Source organism: Theobroma cacao, chromosome 2, assembly GCF_053813885.1.
Source record: "Theobroma cacao isolate CCN51 chromosome 2, ASM5381388v1, whole genome shotgun sequence".
Lineage (NCBI taxonomy): Eukaryota > Viridiplantae > Streptophyta > Magnoliopsida > Malvales > Malvaceae > Theobroma > Theobroma cacao.
The window spans coordinates 874,755-892,422 of record NC_142640.1 but is presented as its reverse complement, the minus strand read 5'-3'; the positions used below and the strand labels follow the sequence as shown (position 1 = coordinate 892,422).

Below are 17,668 nucleotides of genomic sequence, written 5' to 3'. Positions count from 1 at the left end.
AAATATTATCCATTGATCGAAATTAAACATAAAATTAAAAAAATTATATTAGATACATTATTAATATATAAATTTTATACAATATTTGTTAGTAAATAAATTTAAATCTTTACATTTTCATATTTATAAGGTATCATTTTGTAATTAAGTGATAACATGTAAATATTTACTAATAATTGAAAAAAATACTATCTATAAATCGAAATTAAACATGTTTTTTTTTTAAATTATATTTGATGTATTGTTCGTATATATATTGTTTATAAATCAATTATAATCACCTCGTATTTATGATATGTGATTCTACGATAAAGTAATAATGTATAGATAATATACATTGAATTATTTTAATGAAATATAATAATACATTGTATATGGTTGGAACTTTGCACCCAAGATATCAAGCATTCTTGGATTATCATTTTTATAATAGTTAATTTATGTCCTATTCATCCTTGATTTTTCAAATCCATTCATGCAGGATTTTATTTCCATATTGATAGATTCATATCTTCCATAATAAGTAAGAAATAAATTACTTTTTACATTTAAATATTTATTTTTTATATTAATTTTTACATCTAAATAAATTTATGATCTTTATAAGGAAAAAAAGAAAAAGAAAAAAGAGAAGCAGTCGCCGAAAACGCCGCCAAGGCAAAAGCCACGTAGGGAAGGGAAACAGACGAGCCTAACCCATCGAGGAACTCCGAAGCAAGAGGCTCGGACGACACAGCTGGAGACAGGCTGTCACCAACAAAGTCCCACTCACCTATTCCCCTAACTACGTTCTCCCTTTCTCTCTCCTTCTTCGTCCTCCTCTTCCTTGCTTTCTCTCTCTCTTTCTCTCTCTGTGCATCTCCGTTTCCACTTTACAAACCAGTTTTAGGGTTTTGTCGATCTCCTTTTGGCGCTTCCCCGTTTCGTCTCCCGTCCTCGCCGGATCAAGATACTTCTCTTCGTAAGCTCTCCACTGATCCGACTTTTCTTCATTTTGTTTCTTTTTTTGGGATTTTTTTTCTTTGTGTGGTGTCACTGAAATTATTGGATTATTTATTTTTTAAGGAATTTTGGTGGCATTTTTAGCTTAATGATTGTACTGCATGCAGTAGTGCTGACAATGAACGTTAGAAAATTGAAATTAATCTGTCTATTTTGATTTTAATTGTTGCAAAATGCTTAGATTTGAAGTGTTCGTTAGCTGGAGGTGTTGTCTTTGATTTGTTTTGAATAATTTATCGTTGATGACAAGCGGAGGGAGAAAATATTTATAGATTTGCAATTTATCTGTGTTAATTCTTATTAAAATTTGAGAAAATCGTACTTATATGCTCCAATGGTAATTGCAGGAAAAAAGTTTCCCTTTTCGATAGCAGTGTTCTTTTTTTAGCTCAAAGAGATGGCAGACAATGTTAACTGGCTTGGATTTGCAATGAGGTTTTAGGCCATTGATTTAATATCCGTGACTTGAAATTGAGAGTGTCATGATTAGGAAACCAAGTTACGTGTCTTGTTATGCTGAAAATTTTCTACTAGGAGGGAGATTAATAGACATGTAAGGGAGGTGTAAGCTTCGAAATTCATTCATAAGACAGTTTTAATGTAATGTCCTTAGTATGTTAGTGACATATGGATAGCTCGAACATTGTTTCATCATCTTTGTAGCTCTAACATTGTTTAAGTTACGTGTCTTGTTATGCTGAAAATTTTCTACCAGGAGGGACATTAATAGACATGTAAGGGAGGTGTAAGCTTCGAAATTCATTCATAAGTCAGTTTTAATGTAATGTCCTTAGTATGTTAGTGACATATGGATAGCTCGAACATTGTTTCATCATCGTTGTAGCTCTAACATTGTTTAAGTTACGTGTCTTGTTATGCTGAAAATTTTCTACCAGGAGGGACATTAATAGATATGTAAGGGAGGTGTAAGCTTCGAAATTCATTCATAAGACAGTTTTAATGTAATGTCCTTAGTATGTTAGTGACATATGGATAGCTCTAACATTGTTTCATCATCTTTGTAGCTAAGGGCATGGTTAAGCATATTGTTGGAATTGTGTTAATTGGGATCAGGGACTGATTAAATGGAGCAAATTTTGGGGTAATTATTAGTTAATCATAGTTTTCAGAACTGTATGTGACTGTTTTGCTTACAAACCTATTTGGATGTTTTAGTTGAACATCTGCTTCATAAAGGATTTTGCTCAGTTACCGGTTTAAGGAAGTGATTTTAATATTGTTTTCTAAACGACGTAAAGTATTGATTTTGATTTGCTAATCTAGTATAAACTTAGGTTGTCTCTCTTACCATCAATGATTACTTAAATGTTTTATTAAGATCTTAGCTAATATTTGTATTCTAGTCTAGTCAATATGTGGCGTTACTGTTGGTTTTGTGGATTTAGGGACTTATGGCCCCTCTTGTATCTCTAGTTGTCGTCTTAAATGGTTAATTAAGGTGACATGTAAGAATTTGTTTCCCAAGTGACGTAAGACTTTGATAGCGATGCACATGGCAGTGAATACTTGTGTTCTTTCTTTCTCAGTAACAATTAATGATGATATTTCCTAAATGCATTTCTGTAAATGAGACCAGTATTAATGCTGATTTATTGGTAGCTTGAGTTAGTCTGTGCCAGCGCAACTTGACATATGTGGGCTGAGTAATTAATTTTTCATCTCTGTTTATTTGTACTTTATTTGGCTATAGAATTGGTTCAATTAGGGTTTACCAATAACACTTGTTTTGTTCTTTTTGTGATAGTCAATATGCGGCGTTACTGTTGCTTTTGTTGATGTGGGGGCTTATGGCCTCTCTTGTATCTCTAGTTGTCATCTTAAATGTTAATTAAGGTGACATGTAAGAAATTGTTTCCCAAGTGACGTAAGACATTGATAGTGATGCACGTGGCAGTGAATACTTATGTTCTTTCTTTCTCACTGACAATTAATGATGATATTTCCTAAACGCATTTCTGTAAATGAGACCGGAATTAATGCTGATTTATATGGTAGCTTGAGTGAGTCTGCACCAGCGCAACTTGACATATGTGTGCCGAGTAATTAATTTTCATGTCTGTCTTTGTGTCCTCTATGCGGCTATATAACTGGTTCTATTAGGGTTTACCTACAACACATGTGAAGTTCTTGTGATATTGTTTTGTGTATTAGGTGTGCAGCTGAAGGTGGCAGATTTTATCATACCTTTTTGCATGCTATAGAAATCTATCTTCTTTTTGTTTTAGAGTTTTATTCATAATTTTTTGGTCTATTTGTTGATTTACTCTTGTTTCCTGTTCCACAGGTTCTTCGATCGAATAATCCAATTTTGAGTTAAAGCTTGAAGGTTGTTGGCTGAAACAGCAGTCTAAATGTGAAATTTGTAAGTTTTGAATCAGTTAATGCTTGACATACATGGTTCTGGTAGACTGGCAAGAAGATACATGATTTCTGTTGATAATGCTGTTTATTCATCCTCTCATGTAGTTAATCTTAGCATCATCTTGTATTAATTCGGTAATAGCTTCAGGAAATAATTCTCAGAAGGAAGCTTGTGCACTATCAGAGGATCCTTGTATCCATGCTGGCAGAGAGCATGCGTGGAATCTGTGTTTCGGGTAATGCCCCTGACGAGATATTCTGCCGATGCATTCGGTGTGTTGACAATTTGTCTAGTTGCTCTGTTGATTCTTCTTGGTTTGGTCTGCATCGCATACTCGTTTTACTTGCGTTCTCGTGTTCTTAGACAAGGATTTATTCAGCTCAGTTATTTCAGTGGTCCTTGGATCATCCGAATCACATTCATTTTTTTTGCCATCTTGTGGGGTTTGGGTGAAATTATACGGCTAAATTTTCTAAGACGGCAAGGAAGAGTGTTGAATGCACTCAATTTGAAATGGCAAGAAAACGTCTGCAAATGTTACATTGTCTCAAATCTAGGTTTTGCAGAACCTTGCCTCTTCCTTACTCTAGTGTTTCTTCTTCGTGCACCTTTACAGAAGATGGACACAGGAATTCTAAGCAGAAAATGGAATGGGAAAACAGCAGGCTATGTTTTTCTGTACTGCCTCCCTCTCTTTGTTCTTCAACTAATTCTTATTGTGATTGGACCAGAGTTAAACAAGGATAGGAGAGATTTACCGTTGTATTTCACAAGAACAGCTGCCCCGCAATATTCTGATGACGTTTCTCTTTGCACTTACCCTTTACTGAATACCATCCTTCTTGGGCTTTTTGCCACCGTCTTGACCGCCTACTTGTTTTGGCTTGGAAGGCGGATTTTGAAATTGGTTATCAATAAGGGTTTGCAGAAGAGAGTTTACACCTTAATATTCTCGGTTACAAGTTTCCTTCCATTAAGGGTTCTTTTACTTGGTTTATCTGTTTTATCTGAACCAGAGCAATTCCTGTTTGAAGCTCTTGCATTCTCAGCTTTTCTTGTTCTACTGTGTTGTGCTTTGGTCTGTATTTTCATGCTTGTATACTGCCCAATTGCGGATTGTCTAGCCCTGGGGAACCTTCATGACTTGGAGGCTAGGAGGAGGGTTGTTCTTGATGATCAGAATGACACTGTTTCTCTCATCGCTAATCAGAGCCATATTGAAGGAAGTCTTGGAATTAGCCCCGAGAGGAACTCCGATGCCTCTACCAAGCGTGGATCAATTTCTTTCCGGACTTTTGAAAAAGATGAGACCTCGGCTGGTGCATTCGTGGAACTGAGCCTCTTCTCTCCCAGCCGAGATGCAACCCCACCAGGATCACCTCCTCTTCTGGGCTGGCCGATGCGTCCTCCTATACATGTTCATGGACCCTAAAAAAGTGAGCAAGAAAACTGCGTAGTTGTGGTGAAATATCAATTTTGTGGTAAAGAAAAACTGATTGTAAAGGGTTTAGCTTCAATAAGGATTTTTATTCTTGGTTTGTTTTTCCTTTTCTCTAATTTTAGATCTGATGGTTTTGCTTGATGGAATTTATAATCGGAATCCCCCTTTTGTAACATTCTTATAGCCATTTTTTTTCATCTGCATTCATGATTTAAAGTTATAGTTTTTTTTTTTTATTAATTGTTTGATGGGGGATTGAAGTACTCTGTTGTTACCGTCAACGTTAATCCGTATTGCCGGAGAACTCGACGGCCGGTCTAGCATAGTGAGATGATGATTTTCTAGCAGTGGTAGAAAAGTTAAAGAACAAACAGCTTCCTGAAGAATCGACGACAAATCTTGATAGGAGCTAAGTTGAACAGGTTGAAAATGTGACAAACAACTTCTCGAGTATGGAATATTACCTGTACCCGCCCTCACAATTTTTGTCAAGAAAATCCGATTAAATGTTTTTATAATCAAGTTAATTATATAATTTAATAATTAATTGAATCATCAAATTAAATTAATTAGTAATGTAATTAGTGGAAAAATTTTTCATTCATGAATTCTAATTTACTTAAATTTAAAATTTTTAATTTTAGTTTGAATTATGAAAATATTATACCATCATATGTTAAATAACATTAACATATTTTAAATAACATAAAAAATATTAAAATGTTTCAATAAAATAAACAAAAAAATATTAAAATCTGTAATTCGATTAATTTAAAAAAATTTCAAATCAAAATCGATTAAATTAATCGATTTAATCAAATTAATTTAAATTAACCGGATATTTTTAATTTATTTGATTAATTTAATTAATTTAAACGAGAACTTAATGCAAATTACTATTTTTTCCACAAAAAAGGCTAATTTAAGATTAATCTACCGAAAATGGGCATTATGGTCATTCTCGGAGTCAACCGTCGATTGGTCTTAGACTACTGGCGCCGGCGCGTGCTTCGCATGATTTATTCATGCAGTTTTCTTAAATACTACATTTAAACTTTCCTTATTATATTAATATACGCAAAAACCCTAACGAAAGCTCTACCGTTCTTTGAACCTTGGATCCAAAAACCATTGACGAGGAAAGCCTTTGATCAAATAGGCAAAACAAAATCCTCAACTGAAATCAAAAGCAATGGCCTCGTTCGATCAAGCACCGCCTGGAAATGCGAAAGCCGGGGAGAAGATCTTCAAGACGAAGTGCGCCCAGTGTCACACCGTCGAGAAAGGCGCTGGTCACAAGCAAGGTCGGTCTCTCTCTCTCTCTCAGATCTGACTTTATTGTTCTTTGATTTTGATTGTTTTCACGTCAAATGAGATTTAACATCTATCAGTTTTTTTTTTTAGCCTTTTCTTTCATGTCATTTTACCTGTTTTTCTCCTGACTTTTCTTTTTTGATGTTGATACCTTTTAAACCTTTTTTAGTTGAAGTTATTTAATCTTTGTTGTTGTCAGATTCAATAGCTCTTTAGTTCTGATTTGCTAACTGATTAAGTATGTGTTTAATTTGGTTTGATTAGAAAGAGGCTTTAAATTTGGAAAAGAAAGGATACGATATTAATGTACTTAGATATACATTGAAACAAGTTGATTCATACCGAATTTTCTATTGATTCTGATAGCCTGTTGATAGAATTTGAAGGTTTTTTTTATTGTTATTTAAATTTAGGGAAATATAAGTTGAGATTTTGATATTTGCAGGGCCGAATTTGAATGGGCTTTTTGGGAGGCAGTCCGGCACAACTTCAGGATACTCCTACTCTGCTGCTAACAAGAACATGGCTGTGATTTGGGAAGAGAACACATTATATGACTACTTGCTTAATCCTAAGAAGGTATGCCACAAATCTTGTTTCCTCTTCAGTATGATGCTTGTGAGTTTTGCGTGATATTGTAAGTTCGTTAGCTTTTGAATATACAAAGAATGAATTGCTTGAAGTGTTCATCGGCATGGATTGTCTTATGGTTTTGAAATACTACTGTTAAGTAGAGCCGCTTCATTTCTTTATTGAATGTTGCATTCACTTGGGATCATATATAGTATAGGCTAATATATTAATTTGTCTTATGAACTAGTCATGTGTTTTTTAATAAACAATTTTCATTTGGGATCATTTATAGTTGAGGCTAGCTATTCTCTGCATTCAAACTAGGATAAAACCATCATGAGGAACTGATAACATGGAAGTGATAGATATTGATTACCTTGTCGGTCACATAAGAGTAATGGTATGCTAGTGCTACTGGTGGACCTTTAGTGTCATAAATGAAATTCAGGTGCACAAAGGATTTTTATCTAGCTTAAAATATAGTGTACAGTTCTGTTCTTTTGACATGAACTGGCAACTGGCAAGAATGTCCTCCATGTATAAACAAGGAGCATATTATGGGACTCTGAGAAATCATCTCTTTTTGCTACTGTGTGGCAATGGTGATTTCTTACAAGATTGTTCTTTTATAGTTGCACTGTGTTGTTAATGTTGGTTTCTATTGCTAGAGTTATGCTTTCTAGCATATTTTTCTCATTGTAGGAAGAATTCTTTTCTGTGATTTTATCATGATTGCTGATTGTTGCATTAACATTAGCTGGTACTATGTTTCCACACTGGTGGCTTTGTGCTTTAGGTGCAATTGACTAACTTTAGATAGGTACGAAGTAGATATATCTATACTAACAAACCTGAGTTAGCTTGATTTGGATCTTGGGTTGTGAGGAAAGCACTTTCTCACTTTCAGTTTACCACTCTCTTTTTTCTCCTTGACCATGGAATTTCCATTGTCGAATTACTATAACAATTAATTATTTGCTGATTTGCTTTTGCAGTACATCCCTGGGACAAAGATGGTTTTCCCTGGATTGAAGAAGCCACAGGAACGTGTCGACCTCATTGCTTATCTGAAGGAATCAACTGCCTGATGCATCTGCCTTATAATCAGCTATTTTGGAACAATATGAAGAGTTTTGATCAATGATTCTAGGTTCTGAAGTTCTTATTTTTTTTTTCTTACATGAAGAAAACTACGCGATTCTTGAAATAAAAAAACCATTAATGGGTCCAAGATAATTTGGGTTCTGGAGTTGTAGCAAAGTAGTGGAAAGATTTTGTGCAAGACCAATCTCATGATGGTGAGGCATTCCACATTTTCCATCAAACATTTGATGATTTATTTAGGCTCTGAGCCTATTGACAATTGCACTGTTTTGCTGGCTGTTCACTTGTTATGATATCTTGATGGGGATAACATTTTTTCCTGACCCTTGACATATGGCTAGTCAAACCCAAATAGTACTTGTTAACTACTTGAGTTAGGCAGAAGCAAAGATTCTGCGTTCGTCCGTTTGTGGCAGAGAAAAAAAAGTAGACATACGTGAGCCTGCTCCTGCCTCTCTAGATTGGCCAGGAATCTGCCGTCCAATTGGACCAATATACATTGCTTTCGTCGATTGGGATGGTCGATGGTTAAATGAATTTGGGCCGTTGATAAGTGCTGGAATGAGGGTGGCCCTCCATGTTTTGACTCTTTTTCCCTAGAATATGCAATTGATCGAGTAGTCAAGGGTGTCTAGGTTTGACTTTTGTCATATGTGACTCGATAACATAATACCGATTTACGTTTAGGATACGATGAGCCAATTTGATTAACCTGTATATGACATGATTATTAATATGCATCAATTTATATAATATATGTGTAATAACGCATCTGTACATGTATTTAAAACTTTAACTTGTTTAATCAATCGTTTTGTAGATATATTTATTTATATAATTATTAATACTTTACGTAAACACGATATGGTTATAACACTACAATACGAATCATTAGAAATGATCTAAATAAATGAAATTGTTGTAAATGAAAAAAAATTGTATTGAAGAGACTTTAAATTTTAGATGAAATTAATAATTCCACCAATTTACCTTTCCATATATGTAATTGTACCTTTTGTTTGGGGTGAAAATTGGAATTAGGAACTTTGACAAAGTACATGCTCTTGATTGCAACTGCGAAACGGGCATTGTTGGAACTTTCCACGGAGAATTAGTCAATGGCAATAATATGCTACACAGCCAAGAAGAAACAACACAAGAAGAAAATCATGTAATTTTCTTTGATTTGTTCGTCCAATTTTTCACTTATTTTCACTTTGGCCTCTATTGATTTAAGTTTTTTTTCAATCATGCCCTTTCTTCTTTCCACAGAAATCATAAAAATAAAAAATAAAAAATAAAAAATAAAACCTTCTTGAAGGCATTAAAACGTATTCGTAACTCTTAAGAAATAAAAAAAAAAAAAAAACTTTGCGTAGGAGGTTTCCTTTTGAATGTTGGTTGATAAGGAAAGAAAATTAAATAAATTAATTTGGATTTAAAAGGAAAACAAACTAAAATACCAGGGGCCTACAGTAATTACATAATAATTAGGCAACAATATCTTGTCCGAATCAGAAACTCCGGGGGATACAAAACACAAAGGAACAGTCTTCTAATTTAAAACTGATGTTATTCAGTAAATCCCATAATTCAAGAACTTGATCCTTCTTTCAAGTTTCTAACATTCTACCCTTGCAGTTTCTTTTCCAAATACCCATTTCAGTTTCTATCTCAGGTTCGAGACTTCACTGTTCATTTATTTTTTGAATCAAGCTTTATTATTTTTTCCATGTTTTTTTTTGGTGTTTTACACGTAATTCATTAGTATATTTTATGTATGTTGAATGTGTATGAAGTTTCTCGGCCATGCAGATGATCATGGATTGCAGGGGCAATGGGTTGTCAATGGATATGGAATTCTAGCCGTTGACCACTTATATGTATGTATGTATGTATTTGGTTGGAGAGGGACGTATGAATGTATGTGTGTAGGCATGGGGGTATGAATGTGTCTACAGTTAGTTTATGTCTGTTAGAATCGATTTCCGGGAACTGGGAAATCTTGGTTCAACTGAATATTGTTTTAGTTGATTAGCAGTCTATGGATCTTATATTCAGTTTTTTAATCTGATCAATTTAGTTTAAAAAATTTTAAAAAAAGCAAGCTAAGAAAGGAATTTGGATTGGATCCAAGCTTTCTACATCTGCTTGCGGTGTGTAAAAGTATGTTGGTGATGCATCTGGTGATGCTTCTTGATGCCTTATTGTGGCATTCTTGATGTGGTATGATAATTCTAAAGTACTGCCTGAATAATTCTAACTTTGGAAGATTTGTACTTCTTGGTGATTGTATGAAGGATGGAGAGAGGGAAAACTATATGCAAAATCAGAACCAATTTAACAAAATTTTTAGTTTTATTATTTTTGTTTCATTGTTGTGAGTTTTTGAATGCAATTGAGCTGATTTATTTGTAATTTGTTAATTCAGGAAAGATGTCGGAGAGAAAGATCTTGGATAATGGTTTTGATGAAGGAGATAAAGATGCATCCAATCATTCAATAAATAAAGTAATCTATGTTCTTAGCTCCTTCAGCTTTATAGAATTGCAATAAGGCCATATCTGCTAGTGTTTGACTTGATTTCATTTGGGTTAGAAGCCTTCATATGAAGGTTCTAAGTGACCTAAAGGCATCTGATCCTTATTGGAGAAAGAAAGAAGTGTAAAACCTAGTGCAACCAGATCGGAAAGTCAGATTATTTTCATGATTTATTCCTGTCCTGCATTTACATCTTGAAGCCATCCTTTGGCTGGCAATATACAGATGAAGGGTGCTTATGACATTATAAGTCTACAAAATATTCTCTGATAAATGAATCCCTCATTGATGACAGTCAATTTCCTTACTGCTTTTATGTTTCAGAAGTGCATTTAATGTCTTATTATGATTTTATTTGATATATTACATTTCTACATTTTGAAGGCTCTTTTATACATATCTACATCTGTAACTACTTTGTATGTTTGGATCAAGGTTGACCCCAGGAAACCTGCACCACTAACTTGGAATCGAAAACTAAATGGTGAGGGATATGTTCCTTCAATGTTCACTCTGACGTTTCAGGAGAAACTTCATATGGTATGTTTACAAAATTTAAACAACAAAAGTTTTCATAGTCTTTACATATCATAAACCTCTTGATGTATACATTGCATAATTTAATTTTTATTCCTTGAAGTGTAAGTAAAATGCATTGCAATGCTCATAGAGACACTATTTTAATTGGCTAAACAGAAAATAGCTTAAGCTGAACTATAGATTGTCGCAATGACTGTGAACAGGCACATGTTGTGTGTACACTGTTGAACGTGGAAAGTCCTAAAACTCTGCATAGGAATTTGTTTATGTGAATCACACACCCTTTTGTTTTGGTATAAGTGAATGTATTACTCTATGATTGAGAAAGTGTGCTTGTTTGTAGAAAAATCATACAAGTTCTAGAATTCTCTGAATAAAACTGTACAAGATCTTCAATAAATTTTATGTTAATGAATTAAAGCTTTTAAAATTTATCACATCATGTCAGATATAGTGAAGACGAGATTAGTCTTCTCAAATATCTATAGCCAACACATCCAGCAAGTTTCCAATAAATTATAGCACCCTGATGTTCGATTCTGGTAAGCGGAAGTACATGGGGAAGACAGACTCTGACACACATTTAACACATTTTTCAGTGGCAAATATTGTTATGTTTTGGCCTTTTTTTTTAAACCAGATAAGAGAAGTTCTATACAGTATAATATGCATTTGCTAGAGGTATATGGAAAATGCATGCCTTTTCTTGTTATTTACATACACTATTGGTTTCTTTTTCTTTGATAGGCTCCTATAGGTATTCGGCTTTTGCAGCATATCCGAGAACAATCAACCAAAGGAAGGGTAATTTTTTAAACATCATTCTCAGCATGATGTGTTATAAATAGTTAAGATTACCATTTAACCTAGTTTCTCCTGTCCATTTCTGACATTACATCTTCTTGTTTTCTTTTGCAGCGGGTTTTTATCAACCCATTTGCTAAGCGCTATATCACATCTTGTCATGGTGTTCCTCTAGGTGGTGTCGGGTAGGTCTTCCTTACTTGCACAAATTTTTAATTGCCTGTTACTTAAATGGTTAAGAATGAATGGTTTTATTCGTTTAGTGGTTAAGTGTTTATTTAGAGACATGTTGTGAAGTCAACCCAAGCTACTCCTATATTTATTAAATTACTAATCAAATGAAATAGTTTAATGATTAAAATTATTTAAGCATGTAGACATGCTGCACATATTTATAGCTTTGGTGGATTTTTGGATATGGCAAAATTTATGTGAAGAAAATGTTGGCAGTATCATAAGGTTGAATGAAATTTTCAGTTGTACTTACTTTCTGTGCTTGTTTGTTTTATTGACTATCTTGTGACTAATGCTTTTAATATTTCCCTCTCTCTCTTTCCCCCTTCACAATCACAACTTTCAGCGCCGGGAGCATTGGAAGAAGTTACAAAGGTGAATTTCAGCGCTGGCAACTATTCCCTAGAATATGTGAAGAGAAACCAGTTTTAGCAAATCAGTTTTCTGTAAGTTGGATATCTCTAGCCAGAATAGAGAAAAGGAAATCTGCTGGTGTTCCATAATTGCTATTCTCAGCAGCAATAATTAATTTAAAACAGATGCATGTCCTATGAAAAGTAGGCATGTTATAAAGCTGAAAATCTCCTATTGAGCATATTATGCATTGCTTCTTTAAATATGTGAGTCTGTGACATTGCTAATACTTTTTGATGAATATGGCTTTCTGGAACAAGTGACCGCAAGATGATAGGGTTGTGATTGAGAATTCTTGCCCCTCCCTTTTCTTTTTGAACTGTCCTTACCATTTCTTTTGAATCCTAGGAGTGATATGTAAGATGGGTCAGAATATTTTATAATTGTTTGTTTGCAAAAAAGAATATTAATCTGTCTCAATCAAATGTAAACGCTTCCTGCAGGTTTTTGTTTCGCGCTCCAATGGTGAGAAGTATTCCAGTGTACTGTGCCCAGCAAGTCCTGAGCTGCTTAAGTAAGCAAATATTCTTTTGTCTCTTATGATTAATGATTGAATGCCATGATTTCTTGAGAGCAGTACTGTCGTTTATGTATGAATTTGATAGAAAAGATATCAAAGTTAGAACCAGAAAAGGTTTATCTTACAAATATTGTGTGCATTAACAGAGAAAATGCAGTCTCAGGAATTGGTTCTTGGGACTGGAATCTGAAGGGTAATAATTCCACATATCATGCTTTATACCCAAGGGCTTGGACAGTATATGAAGGTATCTGCATTATCAAATGATGAACTTATTTGTTATCTAGGACCTTATCCTTGGATATATCATCTTATAGGTTGGTCACCTTTGTGTCTGAAAATGCAGGTGAACCTGACCCCGAACTTAAAATTGTTTGTCGCCAAATTTCACCTGTTATTCCTGATAATTACAAAGAAAGCAGCTTTCCTGTTTCAGCTTTTACTTTCACTGTGAGAATGGGTCTTCTAAAAATTTGCTTTGGTATGGTGAAGACAACTTGCTTGGGTATTTATCAGTTGAATTTTTTTTTTCAGGTATATAATACTGGAAAGACCACTGCAGATGTTACCTTGCTTTTCACTTGGGCTGTGAGTAACTTTTTTGTTTCCTTTTATGTCTTTTTACTCAACTTGATTAACCATTGGCACTCATGAGAAATTATATTGTGCATGTCTACTCAGAATTCTGTGGGAGGAGTTTCTGAATTTTCTGGTCGTCACTCCAATTCGAAAATAATGTAAGACTGTTATGCTTCCTTAAGCTTGACTTTTATATATGTGTGTGCTTGTGCTGATTTTCAATTTTACTCATTTATGAATTTAATTGTTTAGTTATTAGTTCTTTCTAATGGAATATTCCTTATCTCTTTGTAACATATTGTGGTTCATACTAACCTATCGAGTGATTGATTTTGCTAGGATGAAGGATAGCGTGCATGGCATCCTTTTACATCACATGTAAGGTCATGGTGTAGATGGGAGATAAAAAAAAAAAATTTCAACTTGGTTTGATTGGTTCAGTAGCTTTGCATTTCATCTTTCTGCTTTCTACAAGTAACACCCCGTATTTACTGGTACAGGACTGCAGATGGACTACCTCCTGTGACTTTTGCAATTGCTGCACAGGAGACTGATGGTGTTCGTGTTTCAGAGTGCCCCTGCTTTTTGATATCAGGGAACTCACAAGGCATAACTGCAAAAGACATGTGGCAAGAAATAAAAGAGGTTTGCTGACTTTTTTTTTTCCCAATTTCCATTGTCCACAATGTATGTTATGATCATTAACTTCCATCTCTGTTTTGGCCATTAACTTTCACATATCATTAACTATATTTCGATGACTGTGATTGAGGAGACTTGAGTTATCTACACTTTGCTGGGGTTTGTTATCTTTCTCATATATCTTCTTTTTTGACAAGGATATGCAACAGTTGCAGATAAATGCCCCTGTTTGCTTTATAGCAGTTCAATTATAGCCACAATGGTGCATATAAGCTGTGATAGCCTAGTAGTGATCTAAGTCATTGTAGCTTTTCTCAAAATAGCTGTTGCCCTTATAAGCACTCAGTGCTTAAGTCTTTGTTAATGCAAACTTGCCTCTAAGAGATACTTAAGCATGGTTCAAAGTTTAGGCCAGCAAGAATGTTTTGGCTCTGTTTTGGTTGCTTTTTTTGCTGCTTCCTTTTCCTCCAAAAGCAAAATGTAATATTTGCTTCCACTGAACTGGAGACTGCTCAATTTTTTTTCTATAGCATGGCTCCTTTGAGCATTTAAAGTCCACTGATGCATCAGTGCCTTCAGAGCCGGGTTCCTCTATTGGGGCAGCCATTGCAGCTTCTCTGACAATTCCATCTGATGCTGTACGCACTGTTACTTTTTCATTGGCATGGGACTGTCCTGAGGTAGACTTTCTTGGTGGAAAGACTTATCACAGGTGTTTGATGAAACTCTTGTACAAGAAATATCACTACTTTGAAAGATTATCTGCATGCTGAATAGGTGTATCTACAGGCGTTATACAAAATTCTATGGAACCGATGGGGATGTTGCAGCAAATATCGCACACGATGCTATTCTTGGTAATAATTCTCTGTTCTCATAATGTTAATTGTGGTTTTCAATTTTAGAAGAATATATTTTCTATAAGTTTTAGGAAATAAGATTGTTATTGGAAATTCTAGGCCTCAATATTTAAGTTCACCAGCCTCTTATTGTAATTTATTTAGTAAAATTTATCATTATTTATAATACTTATTTTGCATGTCATGTTATTTTTCCTGAAACATAGGGCACAGTCATTGGGAGTCACTGATTGAAGCATGGCAAAGGCCTATACTCGAAGACAAGAGGCTTCCTGAATGGTTAGCTCAGACTTAATATTTGCAATTGCTTGTGCCATCAGGCTCTAATTCTTCTGAACCCTCTCACAGGTACCCTGTCACTTTATTCAATGAGCTCTATTATCTTAATTCAGGGGGAACAATTTGGACAGGTGCCTAGATATTGCATTCAATTGTCAAAATTTGGATATCTTGTCAAGGGCTTGTGCTTATCTTTTCCCTCCCTTTTTTTTTTTTGCTGCAGATGGATCCCCTCCAGTCCATAGTTTAGTAAGCATTGGAGGAAGGAAGTTTTCCCTTGATAGATCACAGTTAGGTTTGAAAAGCATTATTGATGTTCCCCATCAAAATGGTACTGCCATTGACATTCTCGGAAGGATGACTTCAATACTTGAGCAAATACACACTCCAATTGCTTCAAATTCTGCTTTTGGAACAAATTTGCTTCAAGAAGGAGAAGAAAACATCGGTCAATTCCTTTATCTTGAAGGAATTGAATATCACATGTGGAACACGTATGATGTTCATTTCTATGCTTCTTTTGCACTAATCATGTTGTTTCCAAAACTTCAACTCAGTATCCAGAGAGACTTTGCAGCTGCAGTAATGATGCACGATCCTAGTAAAATGAAACTTTTACATGATGGACAATGGGTTCCAAGAAAGGTTCTTGGAGCTGTTCCACATGATATTGGAATCGATGACCCATGGTTTGAAGTAAATGCATACTGCCTTTATGACACTGATAGATGGAAAGACTTGAATCCAAAATTTGTTCTCCAAGTTTATAGGGATGTGGTTGCCACTGGTGACAAGAGGTTTGCAGAAGCTGTTTGGCCCTCAGTTTATGTTGCAATGGCTTATATGGATCAATTTGACAAGGATGGAGATGGGATGATTGAGAATGAAGGCTTCCCTGATCAGACATATGATACATGGTCTGTGTCTGGTGTAAGTGCCTATAGTGGCGGGCTATGGGTCGCAGCCTTACAGGCTGCATCTGCCCTTGCACGTGAAGTAGGAGACAAGGGTTCTGAAGATTATTTTTGGTTCAAGTTTCTGAAGGCCAAAGCTGTCTATCAAAAATTGTGGAACGGCTCTTACTTCAATTACGACGACAGTGGCAGTCGCACAAGCTCATCTATTCAGGCTGATCAATTGGCTGGACAATGGTCTGTAATGATGGATATAACTTGTATTCTAGTTTCAGTGTTTACTTTCAGATAATCTAGAACATGCTTTTGGTTAGAATTTTATATTTCTTAATTTGCACTTCAAAAGCATTTTCTTAATTCTGAACATCGGAATTTCTCCTATTTCTTTTCTGGTTAGAAAACATAACCATCACATCTAAAAAATGATGCTGACTTGAATTTATTTATTGGTATATTTGCATGCATATGAACTTTGTAGGTTTGAGAATCTTATGTATGTTCATTTTGTTGCATGTGCCTTTTCCACCCCATCTAAATCTCTTTACATTATTTTGGTCTGCCGTGATGAATTAGAGGATCTTTGTAGGTATGCAAGGGCATGTGGTCTTTTGCCAATAGTTGATGAAGACAAAGCGAGAAGCACATTAGAGAAGATATACAATTACAATGTCTTAAAAGTGAAAGATGGAAAGCGGGGGGCTGTAAATGGGATGCTGCCTGATGGAAGAGTTGATATGTCATCAATGCAATCAAGAGAAATATGGTCTGGAGTAACATATGCGGTGGCTGCAACAATGATCCATGAAGATTTGGTGGATATGGCATTTCATACTGCAGGTGGAATCTTTGAAGCGGTTTGGTCTGAAAAAGGACTTGGGTGAGATGGCTTTTCCTTCTTTCTTTCTAAAGTTGGTATGATTTTTGTGGAAAACTGACCCCCTAAAGTTTGAGTAACATACGAATAGACTGAAGGTTTTAAAACTGAATGGAATTTACAGATTATGTAACTTTCCTTTCCCACTTCCTGAAATATCACATGGATAACTATTGGCTGAATATTCGTCTTTTTCGTTCACCAATGTGTTGCTATTCTGTCGACAGTTACTCATTTCAAACTCCGGAAGCTTGGAATGTAGATGATCAGTACAGATCTCTAGCTTACATGCGCCCTTTGGCCATATGGGCTATGCAATGGGCCTTATCAAGACAAAAGCTTCCTAAGCAGGAGCCAAAACCTGAATTGAAAGCAGATTCCTTACGTATACACCATGCCGGATTCTCCAAAGTTGCTCGGCTTCTAAAGTTGCCCGAAGAGCAAGGAACCAGGAGCCTTTTACAGGTTATGTTCGACTATACTTGCAAGAGAATGTTGATTTAATTAGGTGCGTGTAACTATTATTGTGTACACTGTACAGTGGCTTTGAGGATTTATTATTCAATAATCGGAAAACTTGAGTCAATCTTCGACTCAAGATAGCATTTTTAAGTGTTTGTATAGTTGATTTGTTCTTTTAACTGGTTCCT

At 35.1% G+C, this 17,668-nt stretch overlaps 3 protein-coding genes across 11 annotated transcripts; all 3 read left to right on the top strand.

Moving 5' to 3' along the window:
• Window positions 1–702: 702 nt before the first annotated feature.
• Window positions 703–5,001, top strand: LOC18607108 (plasminogen activator inhibitor). 7 transcript variants are annotated; one of them, XM_088803950.1, is made up of 4 exons: window positions 703–961; window positions 1,350–1,437; window positions 3,308–3,385; window positions 3,527–5,001. In XM_088803950.1, exon 4 carries the CDS (start codon window positions 3,624–3,626, stop codon window positions 4,815–4,817), a length of 1,194 nt encoding a protein of 397 aa, XP_088660076.1. In that variant the 5' UTR covers window positions 703–961; window positions 1,350–1,437; window positions 3,308–3,385; window positions 3,527–3,623; the 3' UTR covers window positions 4,818–5,001. The 7 variants fall into 7 exon arrangements, with proteins under 7 accessions (XP_088660076.1, XP_007041168.3, XP_007041166.3 ...); XM_018115483.2 differs by having other exon boundaries at window positions 704–961; window positions 3,533–5,001; XM_007041106.3 differs by lacking the exon at window positions 1,350–1,437 and having other exon boundaries at window positions 3,308–3,349; window positions 3,533–5,001.
• An 885-nt stretch (window positions 5,002–5,886) lies between these two features.
• On the top strand, window positions 5,887–8,076 carry LOC18607107 (cytochrome c). The gene is made up of 3 exons (XM_007041102.3): window positions 5,887–6,130; window positions 6,586–6,719; window positions 7,709–8,076. The coding sequence occupies exons 1-3, from the start codon at window positions 6,019–6,021 to the stop codon at window positions 7,799–7,801; spliced, it is 339 nt and encodes a 112-aa protein (XP_007041164.1). The 5' UTR covers window positions 5,887–6,018; the 3' UTR covers window positions 7,802–8,076.
• Window positions 8,077–9,331: 1,255 nt separating this feature from the next.
• On the top strand, window positions 9,332–17,630 carry LOC18607106 (Beta-glucosidase, GBA2 type family protein). 3 transcript variants are annotated; one of them, XM_088803721.1, is made up of 20 exons: window positions 9,332–9,495; window positions 10,249–10,328; window positions 10,794–10,898; window positions 11,646–11,702; window positions 11,817–11,887; window positions 12,283–12,382; window positions 12,794–12,864; window positions 13,017–13,117; window positions 13,217–13,320; window positions 13,405–13,458; window positions 13,552–13,607; window positions 13,789–13,827; window positions 13,950–14,094; window positions 14,622–14,771; window positions 14,849–14,948; window positions 15,158–15,230; window positions 15,300–15,361; window positions 15,454–16,381; window positions 16,731–17,021; window positions 17,246–17,630. In XM_088803721.1, the coding sequence occupies exons 2-20, from the start codon at window positions 10,254–10,256 to the stop codon at window positions 17,520–17,522; spliced, it is 2,859 nt and encodes a 952-aa protein (XP_088659847.1). In that variant the 5' UTR covers window positions 9,332–9,495; window positions 10,249–10,253; the 3' UTR covers window positions 17,523–17,630. The 3 variants fall into 3 exon arrangements, with proteins under 3 accessions (XP_088659847.1, XP_017970912.1, XP_088659848.1); XM_018115423.2 differs by having other exon boundaries at window positions 14,622–14,803; window positions 14,881–14,948; XM_088803722.1 differs by lacking the exons at window positions 9,332–9,495; window positions 10,249–10,328; window positions 10,794–10,898; window positions 11,646–11,702; window positions 11,817–11,887 and having other exon boundaries at window positions 12,293–12,311; window positions 14,622–14,803; window positions 14,881–14,948.
• The last annotated feature ends 38 nt before the right edge of the window (window positions 17,631–17,668 follow it).